The 23,792-nt window shown below is 41.7% G+C and overlaps 1 protein-coding gene across 1 annotated transcript; it reads right to left on the bottom strand.

Moving 5' to 3' along the window:
- Positions 1-1,700: 1,700 nt before the first annotated feature.
- Positions 1,701-22,489, bottom strand: wnt6b (wingless-type MMTV integration site family, member 6b). The gene is made up of 4 exons (XM_085765001.1): positions 21,611-22,489; positions 11,749-11,969; positions 5,153-5,493; positions 1,701-3,590 (listed from the first exon to the last, which is right to left on the bottom strand). Exons 1-4 carry the CDS (start codon positions 21,688-21,690, stop codon positions 3,129-3,131), a joined length of 1,104 nt encoding a protein of 367 aa, XP_085621127.1. The 5' UTR covers positions 21,691-22,489; the 3' UTR covers positions 1,701-3,128.
- Between the last annotated feature and the right edge of the window lie 1,303 nt (positions 22,490-23,792).

Genomic DNA, 23,792 nt, shown 5'->3' with positions numbered 1-23,792 from the left:
GAGGAGAGGAGAGGAGAGGAGAGGAGAGGAGAGCTAGGAGGAGACAGAAGGAGACAAGAGCCCCATGGCACTTTCCTCCTATTGGGCCTATACCTCTCCATGTCTTAAACACAACTCTTGGCCCAACTACTACACACCGCTGTGCATAAATTCCTGGAAAATAAGTACTTGTGTCAACTTGTAGAGCTCAAACTAATACAGGTCGGCTTTTCCTTTTTTTCACCCCCTCTGTCTTTTCATTTCAACAGCATAAATACCTCAAAACAACACCTCTTTTTGTTGAATCTAATCGAGGCAGAGGATCCAGTTAGATTAAAATCATCCCTGAAGTCAAAACCTTGACCTGGTGCCTGTGTTAAAACAAAGTATGTCATATATAGAAACATAATTTCTTGAAAGTCTCGAGGGGGAAAAAGTAATATGAGAATGTTTTGAAATTAGTGTGTAAATGTTTAATGGGATGGAATCTATCTTTTTGTTGTTCCTCCTAGCAGGTATTTAATACAAGTGGGTTGGTGTGAAATATTCTGTTTCCTGGATTGGGTTTAAAGCCACATTCAAAGTCCAGAGTGACATAAATTTAGTGTAACATCATAAAACTACGAGGTATGAAACATTGAGTGCTGATTTCCCTGTCTTTTTCCTCACATGGGGATCTTGAGGTTTAAAAGTCAATGAATCATTTTCAACCTCTGACTGTGTCAACATGGTTCAAATATTGCAGGGGTATTAAATTATCAAAAGGAATGTCTTATCACCTCACGTCTCATGTAAGTCAGATACAGCGCATGGAAAGAAAAAGATTAAATAAAAACACGAATGTTTTACACTTTGTTTGAGTAGTGATTTGCACCTGAGCCACAGACATTTGTCACTTTCAACGTTTACGTTTAATGAAGCTGCAGTGTAACATCCAGATATGAAACGATTTCTGTAGAGTACAACAATGGAGAGCAGAATGGAATCTAAAACAAGATATGAAAAACTGCATTTAAATAAATGACAATAGATGAATTGTGTATCATTTGTTCCCCGAAATGGACTGAATTATGCCACTGTCATTTTATCGGTTAACTGTTGACAATGCCTTCATGACCAAACCTACTTTGAAAAATGTTCAAGAATTTGAAGCACGTGGAGTGTGTTTAATTTAGCACAAGCAGATGTTGAAATGATTCATCATCGATTGACAGATCTAAATCTTTCAGCATTGTTTATTTGACCGACTCAGGGTTGTGAACTAGCATCACCTTGGGCCATTATGCTGAAGTGACAATCATAAACTGAAAATCAAGATTACCATGTACAAAGCTCTACTGATTGGCATTTTTAATCGTATTGTATGTCTTACCTTCAACATGTACCATTTTCATACAGAAAGATGTAGGCATTTGTCTTTCTTTTTTTTTTAAATGCTGTGTATTCACATGTCAGTAATAAGATGAGTATAGTCAATGGATATACAGTGACTGTTAGGAAGACAGTGACTGCTAACAATAACAGCCTGATAAAAGAAGGGACTTATCCACTGTAGGTGTAACCAGTGGTCAGTGGTGGTGCACTGAAAAAAACCCTAACAATGTACTGTAGCTATGGGAACAATTAGATTTATGATCAAGAGCAAAGAGAGATGATTCTGAGTCCTCAAGGGTGAAACACCATCCTACCTGAGCACTCAGTCAGATGCATGTAGTATTATAGTTTAGTATAGTCACTGTACATCCTCTGGTAATAAAAATTGTGTAAATGAGATGACATGATTTGGTTTATGGGAAAACATACTTCCACTGAAACCGAACAACAAATGAAAGGTCTAGTCTGCCTCGCACAGAGACAGAGAGTCAAAGAGCTGTGTGCTTTTAATAACCAATCAGAATGCAGTTTAACATCAGGCAGAGACTTAAGAGATATATCAAAGCTACTGTCCGCTGAAGGATACGGTGAAAACTGGCCAACCTGCACAAACACACAGTCACAGATAACTTTCACACTCTCTCTCTCACACACACACAAACAAACACACATACTTACATACAGTATCAAATGAAAGCTAACATCCAAAGTGCATTATTACATTAGCCCTGTATATCATAACAGATAAACACAATACATCATATACATTTTCTTGATACCAAACAATGTCATGTAAATAAACGTTTCTCTTTTTGGTTTACAAGAAACAGCCGACTCCTAAAAAAAAAGGTTTTATTGCCAAACTATTGAGGAAGTCCATGGCAGCCGTCGCATCCAAAGTGCTTCTGAGAGAGATGGAAGTGAGTAGTCTTGTTATCATATCTTAATATAAATAACAGTCTTTGCTCGCAGGCCAAGTCCACACCCACAAAACATGGTGTTGGTAGCATTCTTCAAATATGATAATGTGATGCCTTTTTTTTCCCTTTTTGGTACATTTTTGACGCAGTAAAGTCAAGACCAGCATCTTTTTGTATTTGGTGTTCCTGCTTTATGACATGGTTGGCTACAGTTCCTGTAAGGAACATCATCAGTTTGCAAGATCTTTGGATGAGGATGCTCTGATTCTTCGTGATCAAGAATTAAAGATACAACTATGTGTATTTGTTGGGGTAACAAATAGACTCTTGTATGCAAAGAAAAAAAATCTTCAGAGACCTACAAGGTTTCACTGTGGACACTTACATAAAATTAATGCAAACGCTGATGCCTCTTTGGTTTGAAGCAACACTAAAAAGCTGTGATAGCTGGTCATGTCTACGTCCTCCCAGCAAAGGTCCTCCTCTTTCATTTAGATGGAAAACACACATTTTCACATTCTTTGGTCCTTTTTCATAAACATGAAATGATAAGTAGGTAGTTCGGAAAAAGTATATAGCATAGTCCCTGTTATCCATTGGTTTCATGTGGTTGTTGTTTACGTCTGGACAGCACCTCACGTCTTTTTGGAAGCTGATCGCTACTTGAAATGAAGTTCTTTGGGGGCATTGTCTGATAGTAACTGGTGCAAAAAAAATGGGAATAGAAGGATCATCATAAAAAAGTTCAAACCCCTTCCTTCTTTCACACTAACCAAACTACAACAAACACCTCAAAAAGTAACAGACGTAATTATAATAAACCATGTGGTGTTGACTGTTCTCAACATCAGTTCGTCAGTGACAGAGACTAAGCTCTTTACGGACCAAGCACTTCTTGCACTGGACCACACAACACCAGTGGAAACGACACAGACAGTTCTCCTCAAACACCACCGTTTCCTCCCGGTAGCCACGCTCGCAGCACAGCAGGTCACAACCGCTGATGTCCATGGCTGTGCTGTTGCACATGCGGCCCCGTGTCCCCAATGAACCTGTTTTCCGATTTGCGAGGCAGAAATCGGGCGACTCATCTGAGTAGATCAGATCCTGCTTATCCGGCGGCTTTATGTTCTGGCCCACGGGGATCAGGGTCTTGCCGTCGTTGCCGCCCATCACCTTGGAGGCGCCGTTGAAACGCTCCAGCAGACGGTCCCCCACCTCGCGGAAATGAGGCATCTTTTTCCAGCAAGTACGCAAGGTGCACGAGCCGGACAGCCCGTGGCATTTGCATTCTGTCCGCATGTAGAGCTTCACCGCCTGGGAAGGGAGAGTGCAGCAGAGGAGGGGGCGTGGGTTTAGAGAGGGGTATGCATGGTGGGAGAGAGAGAGAGAGAGAGAGAGAGAGAGAGAGAGAGAGAGGAGAGGTGAAGGAGGGCAAGCAGATGAAATAAAAATGGAGAAAGAAAAAGGTTGGTCAGGCAGAAAAAAAGGGAGCAAAGAGGTGTTAACCTCGTACCCTGAAGTGAAGCAGAACTACCTTTGACAAATGACATGTTCTCTAAAGCAGTAATTTATTGTGTTTTTATGATATATCGTAGACAAAGCCACCAGATCACATACACACATACACACACACGGACATACACACACTGATAGATAGGTAAGATAAAAGCAGACGCTATTCAGAAGGAATTTAACTCCACAACCCCCCTCTCTCTCCTTGTTGCCTCGGGCCTTCCTACATCTAACAAGCCTTGACAACAGATCATTCACTTATACTGCACATAATTAACCCATCACATACTCGCACACACACACACACACACACACACACACACACACACACACACACACACAGGCACACAATTGCAAAATGTGTACACAAGTACACATGCATGCATGGACTATATCCCAAAATCCTCCTCTCCTCTCCTCTCTTCTTTTCCTCTCTACCTGGCTTTGACCTCAGCCGCTGTGAACTTTGCAACTCCGTGATTTGCTTGTGCATGTGTCAACATTTCTGCAAGGTGGGTGTAACAAACCGAGATCAACACAACACTGACAGCTCAAAGTAAATGCCATTGTGAAGATTTTCCGTGCCTCGCTATAAATGAACATAATTAGCTTGTCTGACATCAACTCGGACTGAACTGAAACGTGGCGTGTTGAATTGCCATGGCCGTGATTCACTCTGCGTCCATGAGAGCAACAAAGAGGAACTTTAAACTTGAACAGGGGCTGGGGAAACATTAGAAGCTATCTGCCTCGGAGGCTTGAAAACAAAATGTGTGGCACGTTCTTGTTTTTGTGTTTCAGAAACCTGATTCTTGTCAGAATATCGGCTTACGGCGCTACACAAATATGGCCGGGGGCGATGTCTTTCTCTCAAGCATGTTCGTGGAATGAAGAATATTCCAGAGCAGTGAAAGATCAGACCTGTGTTATACACAGTAGTAGTAGCAGTAGTTTTTTTTTTCATGAAGTGCATTTATATTGTGGTGGGTATTCTTAAAGGGATAGTTCAACTCGTTACAGTACCTTTAATTGTCGGTGCAAGCTATTTTTAGAACGGTGGAGCAGAGCCGCAAGCTGCTCAGAGCTATGCTACGGAGGCTAATGGGATTTCTTGGTTTCCCTCATCAAACTCATCAAATACACAATCCAACAACTCCAAAACGCTCTGGTGGACAAGTTGTGACCTGCTCGCGGCTCTGCTCTGCCGTTCTAAAAATAGCTTGAACCGACAATCAAAGGTAACAAACCTATGCTGCTATGACTATAGGGATTATGGCAATGGGCCAATTTGCCAAAATGTTGAACTATCCCTTTAACTTTACTAATTTAAAATGCTGTGATGAGACCCTGAGACTACTTCTTACCAGCCTCCCAGCTTCATTGTTGTGCAGGTCTATGAGCGTCCTGATGTCACTCTTGCCTCTTCTTCTCTTGGCATCCATAAACTGCTTTGACTTTTCATAACCAAACTCCACATCATCTCCACAGCCGCCCCACTCCCACTTGACACCATCCCCGGAGGGGGAGGTAGAGGAGGAGGACGAGGAGGACGAGGGCGACGAGGGTGAAGGAGGCCTCGGAGGTGCTCTGTTCCTGGTGGCCTCGCAGCCACACTGCAGCAGGTCTCCCATACTGCAGGCCTGGGTCACGGCGTGGGTCACCCCGGCCGCCGTGATGGCATAAACAAACGCTGTCTCCCGGATATCTGCGGTGAAAGAGATAGGCAAAAAGTGGAGGCTGAGTTTGCTGAAGTTTGGTTTACAAAGTCACTAAAATGCAGGAGTTAAGTGATATGCAGATGTGTAATGAGACAGAGAAAGGTATGTATTTAAAGGAATTATTCATAATCTAATTTGAAACAGGCCCACACCGAGAACTGAGAACAGGACTGGAACTCGCTTTCATTCACATAATGAGTTCAACGTTTTGGACAATGCACGCCTTCAAACTTTACACAGGGTTAAACTGTTTGATCCTGATACAGTGACAGTACATTCAAATGATAAATACTTCATCACCACATCACACTCAACATCTGTTGATTTTTTCATTGGCACACGCAGGTCTTTTGTATTAAATCATGCATGTCGTCCACAATCAATCCCAGGATAACAACTATAGGAAAAAGAAAGAGCTCTGCAAGTGCAACAGGCGCGTTTCCATCCATCCATTCATCCAGACATCTGTCCCTCCGTCCAGTCGGTCAGTCCATATCTCAACTACATGGAACAGGATGAAAGCAATCTGAAGCGTCGCTTGGATTTGCCGTGCTGAGAGGGTGGCTTTTCCTCTCTCTCTCTCTCTCTCTGTCCCGCGTGCACACACACACACTCAGCTGTGCACTCAAACACACCACAGCTGCTGGTTTATTTTCAGGCGCAGGGCTTAACACTGCTGGCTAAAGGCATGTCCAACCACAACTGCAAATTGATCATCTGTCCTCGCAATTGGCCTCAGCATCATCCTCACCCTTGACTCTAAAAGTGTCTTTATCCTCAGTTATTGCAGCTATTGTTATTTACTCCACAGGAAAAGAGCAGCTAAGAAAGGAGTTGAGAATCTGTATCATCTGTGTTTACAAATCCTGACCTGTGTTCCTCTGGGCCACAGAGCTCCAAAAACTTTGTGTCCAGTAATTATTAAAGACTCATAGATGAACCACCCTGCTGCATTGGGTAATGTGTTTTCCTCTTGGACCTGTTTAAGTCATGTTTGCTGAATACTACAGTTCCCAACTCTTTAGGGATATGACAATGTTTTTTTTTATGTATTAATGGAGAAATGCATTGGATGTGAGCTATTTAATAAAGATTTATGTCACAAAGACATGAAACAAAGGCAATAGAGGGGACGAGAGGAGGAAGAATAGTCACTTGTTCGGCCATTGTGTGTGTGTGTGTGTGGAGACTGAGCAGAGGACTTTTATTTCTAAGAGCTGGAAGGCGGTGAGCGTGCAGTCACCACCATCAACACTGCCAACTCCATATCGCATGATTCAGTGAATGGGATTCATTAGGAATGGTAACACACACACACACACACACACACACACACAGAATGGATGGCGTGCGACGAAACCTGCACACCCCAGCACGCCGTGATATCAATACCAGCTGTACGCCCCAACACCCTGAGATGTCTCCAATACAGGGAAATGTAAGTGTAAGTTTGTGTGCATGTGCGTCAACGCGTTTGTGTGTGTGACAAATACTGTTTCATGTAGATTTTAAGTATTTATGACATTTCACAAATAGTCTGTTTGTCTAATGTTTTTAATCTCATGGTTTATATTTGTTTGTGTGTGTGTGTGTGTGTGTGTGTGTGTGTGTGTGTGTGTGTGTGTGTGTGTGTGTGTGCGTTTGTGCGCGCGCACTGCATGCCCTTGTTACAGCTCAGACAGACCACACCTTACTGTTCCTGCAGCTCAGCAGAAAAGCGCTCAGACTTTCAGAAGCAGCGACAGTTTCAAATCAAAGATGTGTCATCTTCAAAACATCCCTGGGTTGATTTGGAACCACGTGTGTCAAACATCAGCACACAACTCATTATTAGAACAATATGGTGATAGTAGCACAAGCTGTATCCAAACAAGCTGGGAGCCTGTCCAGATGTCCTCACATGCACTCAAGTAACACTGCATCTACCAGGCAACTCTGCAGAGGACAATTGTCATTTTGACATGTGTTTAACTTTGTCTTATTTGTCCTATTAACCGCCTGTTTTTTTTGGCCCAGATGCAAAAGAAAGTGTAAGTGATAACGGGCTAAATGAACCCAGTAAAAAGTAGACAAAGAAAGAGGTTAAACGACAGAATATAAAATCAACAGATCACAGGATTAAAAAGAGAGAGAGAGCGCAAACACAGAGAGAAGAGCATTGTTTTGTGTAAAAAGAAGCTATCAAAAATCCAATGATTTGAGGCACCCTGTTTCATATTTTCCTCGGAGACATGAATTCCAAACAAATACTCTGCCACGGTGGGTGTCTGGGCCTGTCTATGTCTGCTTCTAATTCCAGAGGTCCCTTCTGCAAGAATTAGCACATATTCTTTTAATACTCTTACTTTCGGCCAAGACACAAGGGAGGTCTAATGCTCTAATCTGAGGTAGAAAAGAAAACATGTTTTCTCATGTTTTTCTCGTTCTACTTCTGTGTGACACTTGCAGGAACTCATTTCTCAAATGCACGCGGATCAGTCTGCATAGTGAGCTGTGGAAGTGCTCCAACTCATCCTGCAGCATCTAATGGGCCACAAAGTCATAGAGGTGGCTGAGTTGGAGGACAGGTATGGATCCACTTATATAAGTGTATATAAAACAAACAAGATTTATATCCAAATATAAAACATTGATTGTATATTTTACTATATTCTGTTTTATGGTGGAGCGAAGGTGGGGAGCTCACACTGATGAGAGGCACAGGGTACCACAGATAAAGGACCAATCTATCAGCAGGCTGCAGCATTAAACCATATGAATTCACTTTCCAAGTTATCAGAAAATGTTTTGGATTGTGGTGGGAAACTGCAGAACCGTCTATTGTCTATTAAGGTCAGGTATACGGTCCCAACAGATCTTGGTTCTAATATGCAAATGTACTTTCAGCCATGGTGTCAAAGTGTCTTCATTATCACGCCAGAGTTGATCACTACTGTTTGACAAATATGATAGTTCTTTAAATACCACTTAAATAGGGCATGGAGAAGTGTGCAAAGGTGTAAACATGTGTAATCATGCCTCTATACCTGTGTGACAACCTACGAAGATTATAAATGAGAAAGTTCTAAAAAATTCTGACACAATTGACGACTGGTTTAATTAATGTGCAACCATTGTACAGCCCAGAGCAAGTGCCCTTGTTTATCCTACACAAGTCCTTACATCCGTGCGCACAACCCAACAGGACCTTCAAAGGAAAGCCGCAGCATCCCTCCTGTCACTCCCAGCATCACGGTGTGCTGGTTGGCTTACCCAGCCTTTCATAAGCGCTCCAGGGGCCGTGTGTTATTTGAGTGCAGCAGAGATCAAGGAAAAGAGGATAATAACTACAATTTAATTACATCAAACCAGAAAATCAACCTTGCTTTGGAGCTGACTGTGTGTGAAAGGTTCATGTCCAGAGAAGAGAACATTTTGATTCTGACGCACAATAAGATTTCATCCTTGTGTCGACATGTTCATTCATTCACACTCTTGGCATATAAACGTGTGAAATGGCAGTGTTTCAATAATATTGTGAAATCGACTAAAACCCCTATTAACACACCACACACATACTCACACACACATCTTCAGCCTTCAGTCAAAATAGGTATCTGCCTTCCCTACGCCACACGAATATGTGTGTGTTCTTTCATTTTCATGCAGCTGGTGAAGTGATGTTTTCATTATCATGTTCATCATCCAAAATATAACAAGGACAAAACTGCTTCCCAGTTGGACACACACATACACACACACAAGCACACACACACTGACATGCAGCACCAATGCCACAAAGCGAATCCAATCTCACAGGAGGGTTGGGTAACAAACACAGCCCATAACACAAGTGCAGCACGGTTATGTTTGAATAATGGCTGAAGATAGCCCCGAGATGTTTTTGTAGAGTGGAGACAGAAAAAAAAAGAAAAAGATGGTTCAGCCAGGTTGGTTATGCTCCAGACCCAAACACCCCGTGGCTTTGTTTTCACTGTACAGTTAGGAGGTGTGTGTCAGTGTATAACCCTATCACATAAAACTCTAAACAGAGGTCAATGAGGTTAAGTAAACCACTTAGAAAGAGAGTGCATTACATAAAAAGGCACTTTTATTTTGACATTTACTGGTACTACTTCATGATAAACAACCATTAAGAGCAGATCCAGGTAATTGAGGACAAAGACTTCAAAACAGAGGAGCACTCTGGCCTCTCTTATAGACAGGCAGGAATTTATGATTAATTGCTAGTCTGTCTCTTACTGGTATATTCATGCCTCCTCTCCCCCTCTTTTCCTCTTTCTTTCTTTTTTCTCAATCTATCATTCTGCCGTCTTTCTTTTTCCCCCTTCTTTATTTCTCCGTCAGAGACACTGGCAACATTGGCAGAGTCGTAAATTCAGAGGAGATAAGAGACAAAACAATATGCTCTTTAACCATGTCAGTTTCAGTCACACGAGGCACTGACACAATCCTGCCAGCTTCTTTGATGGTGTAAAGGAGTGGAGCTAAATCACACTCATATGGGAAGCTGATGTGCTCTAACATAGTCTGTATTATTATTGGAGTGAATGGTTCAGGACACGATTTGGTGTAGAGAACTTTAAGCTGTCCACAAAACAAACAGAATGTAGCAAACAATGTATAGCAATGCAGACAGATATGAGCTTGTTTGTGTATCAAACTTCCAACTTTGCATGTTTCTAATGTTACACAATGACTGTATAGATGCAAACTTCAGACGTTTCCATTACAGTGACTAATTGCTGTTGCAGGAGTTTATGATTCTTATAAAATATCAAATTACAAAATGTTCAGCTTTGTTCACAGCAGAACTAAAAGCTTAAATGTTAGTTGTGCAACAGATCCACACTGACACAGTACAGTACATTTGAAAAAGTCATATTTACAAACAGGTGCCATTCATATTCATGTAATTGTAAAAGTTTTCATTCCGATGCAAGAAACTATTTAAAGTTAATGCACCAGTCAAACATCATTTTAAGAGTATTGAACTCCCTTTGCTAAACTTGAAATTGTTATGAATTAATCACACATTTTTCAAAATGGAAAAGTTGTAAAAATCCTGTAGATTGAAAATTACAATTCACTCTCCAGTCTTCCCTGTGTGTTAAAGCATGGTAAATTAATTAAATCAAAGAGTCACATGCCACTTCCTTACTTCCTTGTGATGTTAATCAAAGGAGAACACAAAACTTCCGCCAGCAATCAGACCCAAAATGGATTTAATAACATGTCTGATGCGTTTTTTTTAATTATTTTTTTTATTGTGTATTAATATTAGTTATTGCCTGTTTGTTGACTAAACATGCAGATAAAGGTCCTCTGTATTAGCAGTCAAAGAGACAGGCAGCTCTCTATAAATCTAATCATACGAGAGGAAAACCAACACAGTAATTGCAAAAGACCCGGTGCTGACCCAACATCAGTTATATTACAAACTTCAAAGAGCTGGAGGAAGATGTCAAGAGATCTTCAGAGAGATGTTAAGGGAACGGGCAATCTTAGCTGATCACTTCAAGCGAGCCCAATCTGATGAAGAGGAGAGTCAGTCAAGTGTGAATACGTCTGGTCTGAAATACAACAGCTGCCCTTGTCTGTTGTGCTGCCATCAGACGGGGATCTGACCTCAAGTTGACGTAAGGCCGCCGGCTGCGGTCATGAGGTCATGGGTTCAGATCCTAAGGCACTCGCAGTTGAAAAATGGGGCATGACAATGTTTTTAATCTGTTTCTTCTTTTTATGCATGAACTTTAAATTCGATGAAAAGAGGTCGTCGAGAGAGCAAAGACGATTACAGGGAATTTGATAATGCCCAATAAGCTCTCCTACACTGAGCTAAACGAGAAGGTCAGCAGCGATCTGGCTGTTTAATATCTGGCTACAGTGCCAGGACATAGCACATATACTATATCATATCACAACCATGACTGTATATCACAGTGAACCCAGGATGTCACTGCACCTGACCAAGACACAGCCACAGACAAAAAAACCCCAATTGTCATATTTTTTCTGCTGTTATACGTATTAAACACGTGGATAAAACATAATACGAGAGGTGTTGGTTTCCAGTCTTTACTCTACACAGAGAGCTGGCTCCAATAGTGCATTTTCCCAAATGTTGAACTTTTGTGGATGTAAATGGGACACCAAACTAAACGAGATGGAAAAAGAAGGACTAAAAGAGCTGCCATCATAGAGACAAAGAGGAACTAAACATCCATCCCTCCCTTACTCACCTTGCTGGAGTATTTTGCCAAAGTACTTGTTGTGGCTAGTACAGTTCCACCGGCGGTACCTGAACTGGTACTGGCACTCCCTGACTCCCAGCCTGGCTCCTTTGGCCACCTCACTGACAATCTCCGGCTGAGTCTGGCACAGCTCAGCCTGCTTCCCTGCCAGACGCTTCGCCTTCCTGCAGATACTGTTGGGGTCCATCACCAGCGGACTGCCCACTGCCCTGCAAGAAGTTTTAAACAACGTCAGAGAGGAGGACAAAACCTTGTAGTGACATGACGACAATAGAAAGTTCTCCATGCTCTTTTGTGTTGAGCAACACCTGTTAACTGAATCACACAGTAAACAATGTGGCTGCACTCATCAGCAGCCACAAACCAAATGCAAACTAAGTTTTTTTTTCTGCGGCTGCTACGCCTGCCAACTCTGCCCACCACATCTCAGCCGTGGCGACAATGTGCCTCTTGCATAGGCACATGGGAGACAAGAGAGCACAGAGTTTCCCAGAGGCATCTCCTGACGTCACATTCGGTCTCTATTTTGCTATTGGACTGCATTCGGAAGAAGTGTGTGGTCCTCACAAAGTTGGAAGTCACACAGTTGGAAGTCTCTTAACAGACAGGCCGTTTACAGTTGATCTTAATGCTAAGTTGATTTTGGTGAACCAGAAGGCAGACTTTCTAGATTTTCAGATGATATAGCCTCTCTGGAGATTTGTGTAGCAGTTAAGGACTTCAATGCTTAAACCACACATTCTACTCAAATCAGCCCTCCTTAAGACCTTCCAAGATTAAAACCATCTAAATGAAAAGTCTACATATTATATTACAGAAAAGAAGAAGAAAAAAAATACATATTTAAAAGTGTAGGGAGATAAATCAAGTGTGCCGCATGTAGTTCAAATATTTAAAACATTAAAATATACAGTATATACACATACGGGCTGTAGACCTCCTCAAAAGCTTTGACAGATGAGTATATATAATAAAGATAAATAGTTTATTCTAACTCTTAATGGCTTGGCTCTACTACTTTGAAGCAATGCCAGTCTCTGTGGCCACTTCAGCGGTATAACAGGAAAGTGGCTTTATGAGATGACTTTATTTCCACTCTTTTCCTCTGCTTTTTGCATTTACTATCAGCCACTTATCCCATACGCACACACACACACACACACACACACACACACACACACACACACACACACACACACACACACACACACACACACACACACACAGACACACACATCCTTTTATTTACCTCATTTACTCCATCACATCAGCTGAGATTCAGGAGTTTTTTAGTCCATAACCGATCCATAACTTTTCCCATGAAACAGGAATCAGAAGAGTTCACATGGCACAGAGAGCAGGAGAGAGCAAAGGACCAGGTTTTCATTCAGCCTTGTGCCTGTTAATCGCGCCGCCTGATATCATTCATCTGCCTCGAGAGTTTGTTTTAAGAAGCAGAACAAACACTCTTGCCCATCTCCTCCCTCGGCGGTCTGATACAGAGCAAGACATTTTCACACACATTCACACAGGCATGTATATTCATCCTTGCACACACCCTGCCAGTGTTTTTGAAGTTTTTGGAAAACCAGTCTGTTTTTATTCTAATAACGTCACTCATATGACAGACTGACATGTCAAAATGTGATTGAATGAAAACTTCACTTGTAGCTAGATGATATCTGGCACATTATTTGACAACCTGCTAATTATGGTCCAAAACTAACCAATGCACTTGCACACAAACACACACAGACAACTGCATGCACCAGAGTGTATATGCACTGTCTGCAAAGGCAGACACACACATACATCTGTACCACAATCCAGGGACACCCACTGTTGCATTCCTTCTATGATTACTGAGAGTGTATTGACAATATCGCTATGGACACAATACATTATTTTCAACACAGGTGTTCTACATGTACTGCGTGTGCGTGGGACTTTCTCAATGTGTGTGGTAGTCACACATAATCAAATCATACAGACAGTCTGTACATGTTAATTAGCAGGTACATGTATAATACTTAGCAACACACACTCCCTCTTAACAACCGCTTATTATCTACCCAATGCCACAAGCAAGTGTGTGTGTGTATGGGTGTGCATGTGTCCATGTGTATGTCAGACAGTTAAATCCACATTGGTGGATGCAGACATGTATTTCTATGTAATATGTTCAATTTTAAAATTTTTCTGGGTGTGAAAATAAGAATTGGCTTGTTTGTGCCTATGTGTGTGCCTGTGCGGGTGCATGTGCCAGGGGCAGCTCTGGGAAGCCAGCTCTGTCAGCAGCTCACAAAAGCCAGCCTGGTTTTTATAATGGGAGGTGTAGAGTTGTAAAACTAGCGAATGTACTGGATGGAGTTTTGTTCCGAGTCCCATATCACTGTCAGAGAGAGAAAGAGTCTGAAAGTGAGAGACAGAGACAGTTAGACAGCGACGACAGAGTGAAGAAGCTTTCCTAATTTTTTTGGCAAAAAAATTAAAAAAAGATTGCAAGGTGAAGGAGGTTCAGAAAGGCTGCAACTGGCAAAAGAGCAGTTGCTGTTTAACTTTAATGACAATTTTTATAAAACAGAATATTTTGTATAATTATGCACTTTTTAATTAACTGTGGTTCCTTATAAAGTTTCTCCCTTGGCACTAACTCAATCTCTTTTGTACCACACAAAAAATGCAAACTCATTTGTGAAATTTTCGCTGGATCTGGGGAATTTGCATTTAGTCATTGTTTTTTGTATTGCGTTTAGGTTTCTTCTGAACCTCTTCTCTGCCATCTTATTTCAGCCACTGTCAAAAAAAGAGGGAGAGTGTCTTGTCGTTTTCCTCTTTACTTTACTGTAGCTCACACTTTCAGTCTGAACCATTGCTTAATGTTGGGTGACGGCTGTTCTTGATAATCTGCGTTCAACTGTCTAAGATAGAAGTCTAAAAAACAGGGCATGATGAGGAGAAAAAGGGAATGAATCTAAAAGGGCGAGTGAACTCAGGTGGAAAAGCGCATCGCTGGAGACATACCCAAAAATGGGGTGCATTAACTGGATAACAGGATGAATGTGGGTGCCCCGCATTCTTGCCCATGTTTGGACAGTGCAACATTAAAGTGTGCAACCCTGAAAAATGGGCAAATACTTTGTCACTGACTCCAAAAAGTGCAGGAGTGAAGACAAGCAAGGAAAGAGAAGTATTTTAAAAAAGCAATTTCTAATGTCAAAATGTCAGAGATAAAGTCACTAGAGCTAGGAGCACATTGAGAATGACTGACAGGACAGAATATGTAATGTATCTGTGTTTTCTGTTTTATTTCTATTCTGATCGTATTGGTTGGTTAGAAATGATGTATGTAACTGTCGGCCTGAGCTCAAATCCTGCAGGAATTCTGTTATTTGTCATCTTGCGCAGCCACAACGATGGCCTGAACTACTTGCATGAGTGTATTGATTCTACAGCACCATACACAAATCAATGTGACCCTCTTGTAGCTCAAATAACTGTAATGGGATGGTGCATATTCATACATGCAATTTACACACACTGCTTTGCATAAACACACACACACATTATGCACAGCAGGTGCATTTGCAACAGTGCATACCTGCACACAGACAAAAGCCCACACACACTTGTGAGAGGGAACTTCAAAGTCAGACAATAATCAGATCCTCAGATCCTTCCCATGCAAAGTTCCACCATTTCCCTGTCTGTCATTTACGGTGCAGCTCCTGAACAGATAACGGATAAGACAACACACCAAAAGGGATGTGCAGTCACTGATTTTATCAGGGGGTTTTAAAGGAAACACGGTCTCGGATGAAAAGTTCTTCATCGTGATAAAGTCCCAAAACAGAGACAGGGTCATACAGACGGAAAGATAAATCAAGATAAAGTAAAAAAACACAAAAAAACATAGAAAAATCAAAAGCCCTGATAGTGCAACTATCAATGCTGTTCCCACCTGCAACAGGTTCACAGCTAGTCCAATCTAGAACTAAAGCTTTACCTTGTGGTTGCTTGGACTGCCTGAAATATGTGAGGTCTTATCAGTGACATTTTTTACATTTTATTTGTTTCAAAAACAGCTTGGGTGGATTGTTTTTCACAGTGGACCATAGCTGGAAGTGAGGGGGAAAATAAGAAGAAATTAGAAATAGATGCCTTATTCGGTGCTTTCTGGTCCGAGAGGTGGGTCAGAAAGAGATTAGACGTCGGTGCTAGGAGCGACCTCAGGTTTCATAAAGGATCTCACGGCACCATAGATGAAGTGCTGTACTGTACGGGGCCCTTCTTTTTTTTCACTCCACCCACGAATGAGTGAATTTCATCCCTCCTTAATCCCCCAAGTATGCTGGAGATGAAGAAAGTCACGACAAGCGCTAGTCTAAGACGCCAGAGTGAATATGAAAAAGGGAAAAGAAAAAGGATCAAATGGAGACAAGCTAGGGAGAGATGGGAAAAAATTGTCGGGGGTTAAATGTGAGATAAGGAGGAGACATAATGAGATAAGAAAGGTGATAAAGAAATGGGGATGGAAATCAAAACACATGTACAATTTGTCTGCAGTCCCAAACTAATTTTGAAGATGGATGGGAACTAATTTAGTACCTCCTCAGCATCTCCGCCAAGAGTCCAAGTGCCATTCTCAGTGCTCCTGACCCTGCAGTCTGAGACACGCTCATCACTTTCAAACATGCCACCTTTTTTTGTTGTACAAAATAATAAGAACAATGGCATTTGTTGCAATAAAAAGTAAAAAAAAAAAACACTTAATTTGTTATGCACCCAATTTAAACAGTAGCAATAAAATTTGACCAGCAGGAAACCAACACTACTAAACCAATTTGACACAAGAAAAACATCCACAGTTTGTTCTGTTGTTACAACTGTGACACACCCAACAGGCCAGACGCCCCAAATCATGAAAACTGTCAAACAACAGACAACAGATGACACAGAGGTTTAAAGGTGTGTGAATGTACAGGAATGTACTCTGTGGTCTGTGGAGCTAAGCACTAAATATACGGCTATAGGAACCAAGTGGCAACCACCAGGGTGAAAAAATGAACAATGGTGTGTCCAAAACTGCAGTTCCTTGAATGGCCACTTGAGGCTGGTGCCAAAAGTGAGTTAATCCTTACGATAAATTTCCCCTGATAAAATGGTTTACAGCAGAATTAAACATGTTTACAGCGTGGTACTAGAAACAATTTCGGTCTATAACAGAACACGAGGAAGTCTGCACTGCTGTTTATTGAGGTGGGTAAAACTCAAGTAGCCTATTATTTTATTGTGTATATGTTAGCACTAACTAGCTACAATTGGTGTCTGCACTCACCACACCTGCCGAATTAGCTTAAGTCATAAACAAGCTCATTAGTCAGTACAGGAAAGAGCTTTGGATTAAGGTTTGAGCAATACACCCACTCATCCAGCTGTGCTAACAATGCCAACAGCAGCATATCCTTGCCACATGTGCCCCATCTTTTTGGCCATTTTTGGGCAACAAGATGCAACCCACTCTGACTTTCAAAACTATTCTTCAAAAACCATGTGCGTCGTCAAGGAGGCTATGTTCATCTACAGTCTATGCTGGGAAGCCAAGTCATTGTGAATGCTGCTGTGACTTGAGAGAAGCGATACAGTTTAACCAACAATAGCTCTGTTACTGTAATTAATCAAAGTAAGCCATTTTAACACAATTTAACATTAGCAAGCATTTTCATGAAGTCTGTTGAAATAGGGCTAGCTGCTAAAACATTGGTCGGAGATCTGTAGCATTTTTGTAGGTAAGTTCTTTCTCTGTTTGAAAAGCCCTATAGTAACATTGCTATTGTTATGCTTCTAAAGACACCTCCACCGACATTTTTCTGCCACTAAAAGGGTATAAGCAGGTCAGAGTCATCAAGTCATTGATTTAACGATATGTGGCCACTGACGTTTTTGTTATTAGATGGGAAATCTTGCCCATTCAACATTGCAAGCAATTTGACAAATGGAATCGGCTCAGACAGCTTTGATAAAAGTTTCTGAACAGTGCCAACATAAAGGAAAAATACTCCCTACTACCAGCATAACACTGCAAATGAACAGATTTATTTCATTTCAATTCAATTCAGTTCAATTCAATTCAATTCAATCTACTTTATTGTCCCTGTGGGGAAATTTGTGTTGAACTCTCTAAACCTATTTTACATTGCAAATGATGTAAAATATCTGTTAGCTTGCAATGTTGGACATTACTTGAACCATTTTGCTCTCTGCCCTGTCTGTCTATATGTCTGGCACTGGAATACATTGCATCATCAATGTCAGAAATTCAGGCTTGCACACAACTGAAGACACGAACATACCCACATACACACATAAACACGTTTAATTCAGTTCTCTACCTGATGCCAAACCCACATCGTCATTTAATCTTTATCTGTGCCCATCACCCTGGTCCTGATTAGACATCTAGCTTTTCAGACTCGGAGTGGAGTGGACAAGATAAGATCTGTTACAATGAAACTCTCCTCTGGTGATGATGATGGTTCAGACTCTACTGTGTGCGTGTGTGTGTGTGTGCACGTAGAGTACTGTATGACTAAATTAGAGCATTTTTACATCTCGAAGCACATGTTAAACACATTAACCAGGATCCACTGGTTCAAGATGTATTTGTACCGACATACATAAACACACAAAGGGCAGAGCTTCAACACACACACACAAAACTGTGAGTGTGTGTGTGTGTGCACCTGTGGGCCAGTGGCACGTTCCAGGCAGGCTGTCTGCCAAACTGGGACTATGACAGACACACCACACACACAAACACACTAAGTTGGCCCTGCTAAGCACTGCAGTCAAAACTAGTATAAGAGAGCAAAGGCATTCCTCACTCTGAGACTCTGAGCTGTGCTCTCTGCTCTCAGGCCAAATGATTAGAGCGCTCTAATCAGCAGGGGCTCTGAAAGGACAGTTATCTCCCAGCATTTCATCTCTTCCACTGTCCGTCTCTCACTGCAGCTCTCTCTCTCTTCCTTCAGCGACGGCCTATCTATATGATAGGTATTTTCCTTCAAAAGACAAGTATGACTAAAGACAGACAGAGATAGAGACATTCAAGAGGAGCGCGCATGAGACGGAGAAGGAGAGATGTACGATGGTATGTCCAGCAGCTTTCAACAGAGAGCATCATTGTCCTGAAAGACTAGGGAGCGACCCGCAGGTGTGGCTTCACCCTAGCTGCACCACAGTCGGGCACTGTGTGTGTGTCTTTGCATGAATATGTGCGTATCGCATGTCTGTGTGAGTGAGTGAGTAAGCGAGCCAATGAATAAGTGAGTGAGTGAAAGAAGATGACAACGTATGTCAATGGGAATTAGGAGGAAGTAGGTGATTTCTTAATGCTGACGCTCTTAATCCTCTACAGCTTTTTTAAAAAGATAAAAGTCCAATAGATCATGCTGCCAATAGGACGGTGTAATAAACATTATAAAAATGATAATAAACAGCATAATTTAGTCAGATCTTATTCAGTTAAGCTCACTCCATAAATATGACAAGGTTAGTCTGAAGGTGTGGCAAACATTTAGTCTTTATTTTATTCTTCAGTGTTATTTGATCACACCATAGTGACTATGTGAAAGAACACTAATATTGGTGCAATGATCCATAATGAATTATGTCATATTTAGAATACACTTTTTAAATTATAATTATAATTGGTGTATTCCATGGCTGTTTCTTTGCAAGATTTAGCCCAAGTGAACCACGTGTTTAAAGGCAGTATGATAAATTACTGACCCCTCCAGGGACATTGTCCCCCCCCCCCTCTTTTTCTCCACAGCTGGGTCAAAGCACAGATCAGCACCCTCTGGTTAATCTGATTTAGTATGTCCATACTAGGACACCTACATACCACAGAGCCATCTTTTTCTCCCCATTTTGCCTAATCATCTACACTATTTTCACATTCATCATACCTGATACTCAATCTTTAAAAACACCAGAGTGGATAAATCTGAAAGAAACAGCCTTGTGTTTTTGTGTGGATAAGAAAAACAAGTTTTGGAAAATGATGACATAACAGACAGACTGGAAATTACGCCTCAGCAAAGTTAGGACAACTAACTAAAAATATCTTTCTCCCTTTAAATGTTGATATAGCCTACACAACAACATTATACAATTTTGTCATGAGCTAATATTTATGTTGATTTCATCAAAAACTTTACAAAATTGTGATTTGATCCATATTGCAGCATTGTACCATTGCTCTTGGTCAACGAGAAGCATTTCGGAGCCAACAGCAAAATGTTGTATTGTTCTCATTCAGTTGTCTGACAACATAGAAAAATATCGAACAAGAACAGATTATGAGTTTGGGTTTATGGAAAGATCTGACGATGGAGATCAGAGGGGACCAGGACAGAGATTTAACCAGCTGAGTTACTGGGCTGTCTGTCCTTATTGACCCAGTAACAGATGTGGGGACACATATTCTGAAGCTGCGAGCAGCGAGCACATCTACCAGTTTTACAAGGACATACAGTACAGTCCACTTACACAGCCTCTGTGACACTACATCCCACATTGACCTTGACTGGGCTGTGAATGAACAGTGGGAGGATTCGCTGGACAGAAAAAAAAAACACAAAGCTTCACATTCAAACGCGGCTACTTTGCAGAAGTGTGTGTGTGAGGGAGAAAGAACAAGAGAGAGAGAGAGACAGAGGGAGAAAGAGAGAGAGAGGGAGATGAGGACAGAAACATTGGATGTTGTCTAATGAAACAGAGAGCACAAGACAACAAAAGCCCAACAGACAGAGAGACAGACAGACCCACATGTTATCAGCAGATCTGCAGAGGGGTTGTCTGTCTGTCTGTCCAGCTGTCACACACCTTGCAGAGCTGAGCCTATATGGATTGTTTTATGATGACATATCCACTGTGCCTAGAGGGCCACCTGACATTCCTTACTCTGAACCCCCCCTCCCCACACATACACACACACACACACCATCAACACCCACCACCTCCACCGTGCTCCCTCTCCCCTCTCCTCTGCCTATTACTGCAGGCAATGAACAGCAGACACCTCTCTTTCACCTCCCTGTTTCTCTCTGTCTCTTGTTCCTCTGGCCTACTCCAGCCTGTTACACACTCTAAACACCTTACTCCCATCAAAAAAAAAAAAGATGCATCTTAATGAACTCCCTCACACTGAGAACCCACGTTATTCTGTCCAATTAAGACTCATTGTGACTTGTGAATTTTTAATGGTCCTCACGTGTCCAGTGAGTGTTCATGGAATTCACTGCTTATTACTTATAAATTAGGCTGTTTCTTACTTATTGGGACATATATTAGCTGTAGCATAAGCCTACGTCCATGCGCTATTGGAGGAACATAAAGAGAAAAAAATATATATACTGATAACTGCATTGCATGACAACAAATTTAAACAGGCTAAGATGTTTTATTTTAGGGTTAATCTCAGCAACAAGTACTTGTGTGCGTCATTACTCATGTGGTCGTTTTTTATTGATTCTCTTTATTGTGTCAGCTCTTCTTTCACATCCTGCTGCTGGAGCCTTGGATAGTTATAGTGATCACAGACAGTTGTATTTGGACCAGAGTCTCGGGATATCCCGGGAACAATCTGAAGCATTGTGAGTATTTAGGTGAAAAGCCGGTAAGCTAATGCTGAGTGATGGTGCTGTGGATAATTATAGATAACATGATTACGCCCCATGTTTGCGCGCAGAAACTAAATAAAACTAAGTCGGATGAGCTCATGTGAATCTCAGGTTGACAGCGGACAGAGAGACATAAAAACACGTGGTAAAGACACAACACTTACCACCACAGTCCGATGATATTGACCGGACAGAGCAGGATAAAGAACAGGGCCAGTTGGATCCGCGATAGACGAACCGTCATGTTGAACACTGCAAATCCTCAAGGAGAATTTCCCCCAGCAAAGTTTAGACTGACTCAGCTAAGCCAACACCGAGTTGGGTTATTTCTGAAATACATAGGAGGTTCTCGTTCTCTGACGGCGCCACTCAGCAAAAAATCTCACTGGAAACTGTCTGTCAACGAGAGCGCGAAAGGTTCATCATCCAACTCCTCTTCTGTCGGGCGCATCTTAATGCGCAGCAAAGTTGGTCAAGAGGCTACTGAAGAGACGTCCGCTTTCAAAGGTGTGGTTAACCTCTTCATTGTCGTTCTGCTCTATCTGTCGCAGCACATTACAACTGTTCAGTTTTCACCGCGGGCTGAGGAGGAAAGAGAGGCGACAGGGCGGCGAGGTCCTCCCCGAGTGCGAAACGGCGCACGACACGAACTCTTGCTTGTGAGGACAGCTCGGAGTCTCTGCTTTTCTTTTTTAACCATGAAATGATATTAAAGACGAAAATGAGCGCTGCTGCCTTCCGATGAAATAATAACAATTAAAAAAAGTTTGCTTTTGTGATGGATGTTGCCCGTGCGCTCTGAGCTGACGCGCTGATGGGACAGGGGGGGTTTTTTGGGTGCGCACCGGCTGCAGGTAGAGGCGTCTGTGTGCCACAAGTCTGACGATGTGTTTTCTTTGGATGATAAAGGGAGGAAAAAAATGCTCTCGTCTTCTTCCACCTTAGTGTGACGTCGCTCCGGGCGCAGCGAAATCCTCGCTGTCACTCAGGGAGGGAGAGAGAAAGAAACTGCAATTAGTTTTAGGAGGACCAGAGTCTGAGCAGAGAGAGAGAGAGAGAGACCTGTCATAGTTTGTGGTGAACCCAAAATAAAAGCTTATGGCCTCCTATGTCAGTACAGGTGAGGGAGCACCTTTATGTTTATTGTTCCATCTGGATGGAATGGTACATTTATACAAATTTTATATGAATTGTTAGAAAGAGAAAACTGTTATGTCATATCAACCTTTTTGTACACACAAGTGTCCAAAGTGTAACAGCTGCCCCCCAGAGAAACCATGAAGTTTGTATGTGTGTGTGTGTGTGTGTGTGTGTGTGTGTGTGTGTGTGTGTGTGTGTGTGTGTGTGTGTGTGTGTAGGGACGGGGTAGTATTATCACCTGCCTGGCCAAGGGCATATCCATTGAAATTCAACACCACTGTACTGTAGTCCCCCATAAAAGCCCTGACACCCGACTTCGTTCCACTGCAGTGATGCAATCAATCACGAGTGTAACACAAGGAGAACTCACCCAGTCATGTACCACTGTCTTTTTGGAGAAGGCCTCAGTCCCATTTATGTTGAGGCACAGCCCCAACTGTGCGCTTTACTCTCGACAATTCACTCAAGCTTCCAAAAATTCTTAATCAGATTTTCTTTCTTTCTTTCTTTCTTTCTTTCTTTCTTTCTTTCTTTCTTTCTTTCTTTCTTTCTTTCTTTCTTTCTTTCTAACTCACAGTCAAGCTCAGCAAATTCTGAGCCGTCGTGTCAGGTTTCATTTGTTTATCCAAACTTTCCATCCATTCAAATATTTTTGTGTGTCACTACCTTGTAAAAAGGTTGAAAAACCACTAGAAGCGAATCCACTGAAAACACACTTGAGTTTTTCTTGATTTGGTCCATTTACATCATGTTGTCTATACTTTACATCACAGCTGTTTGAAGAATTTCCATGTTGCAGAGCTTTTAGTGTATTTTCCCCTCAGCTCTCTATCAGACATGATCCCCATTCATTTCCCTTCAGCGTGAACAACAACGTGTTTGGACTTGAAGTTTACTTGAGCTGAATCATCACATTTAATTTACTTTGTATTGGTCAAAGTATCATAGTGCGGTTGTGGTAATACAGTTGAAAATGTGAACTGACATGTAAGTCAGGTGGAAAGGTGCAGACATGTGCTATGCAAAACACAAGTCTACTTGTGAATAGAGGCATATTTTCTTTGAGCACATTCAGTTAGTGAGTCATGTCATACATGTTTTTGTTTGTTGGTCAAAGTTTTATTTTTGATAGCCTGGCTTGTGATGTCAAATCTCCAATCAGCCCACACTGTTCAGATCCTATCTGCGTTCATTAGAAATGTACTA

The sequence above is a fragment of the Trachurus japonicus genome, chromosome 21 (genome assembly GCF_045865225.1).
Source record: "Trachurus japonicus isolate A0001 chromosome 21, Traja_1.0".
In the NCBI taxonomy this organism is placed as follows: domain Eukaryota; kingdom Metazoa; phylum Chordata; class Actinopteri; order Carangiformes; family Carangidae; genus Trachurus; species Trachurus japonicus.
This window is presented reverse-complemented; position numbering and strand designations above follow the sequence as displayed.

What these genes read in the sequence shown, in the direction of transcription:
- wnt6b (XM_085765001.1), bottom strand. Translation starts at nt 21,690, where the DNA reads ATGACGGTTCGTCTATCGCGGATCCAACTGGCCCTGTTCTTTATCCTG. An exon ending in TGGCAAAATACTCCAGCAAG is followed by an intron (nt 5,494 to 11,748) that starts GTGAGTAAGGGA and finishes CTTTCACCGCAG; the next exon opens with ATATCCGGGAGACAGCGTTT. An exon ending in ACAATGAAGCTGGGAGGCTG is followed by an intron (nt 3,591 to 5,152) that starts GTAAGAAGTAGT and finishes CTCCCTTCCCAG; the next exon opens with GCGGTGAAGCTCTACATGCG.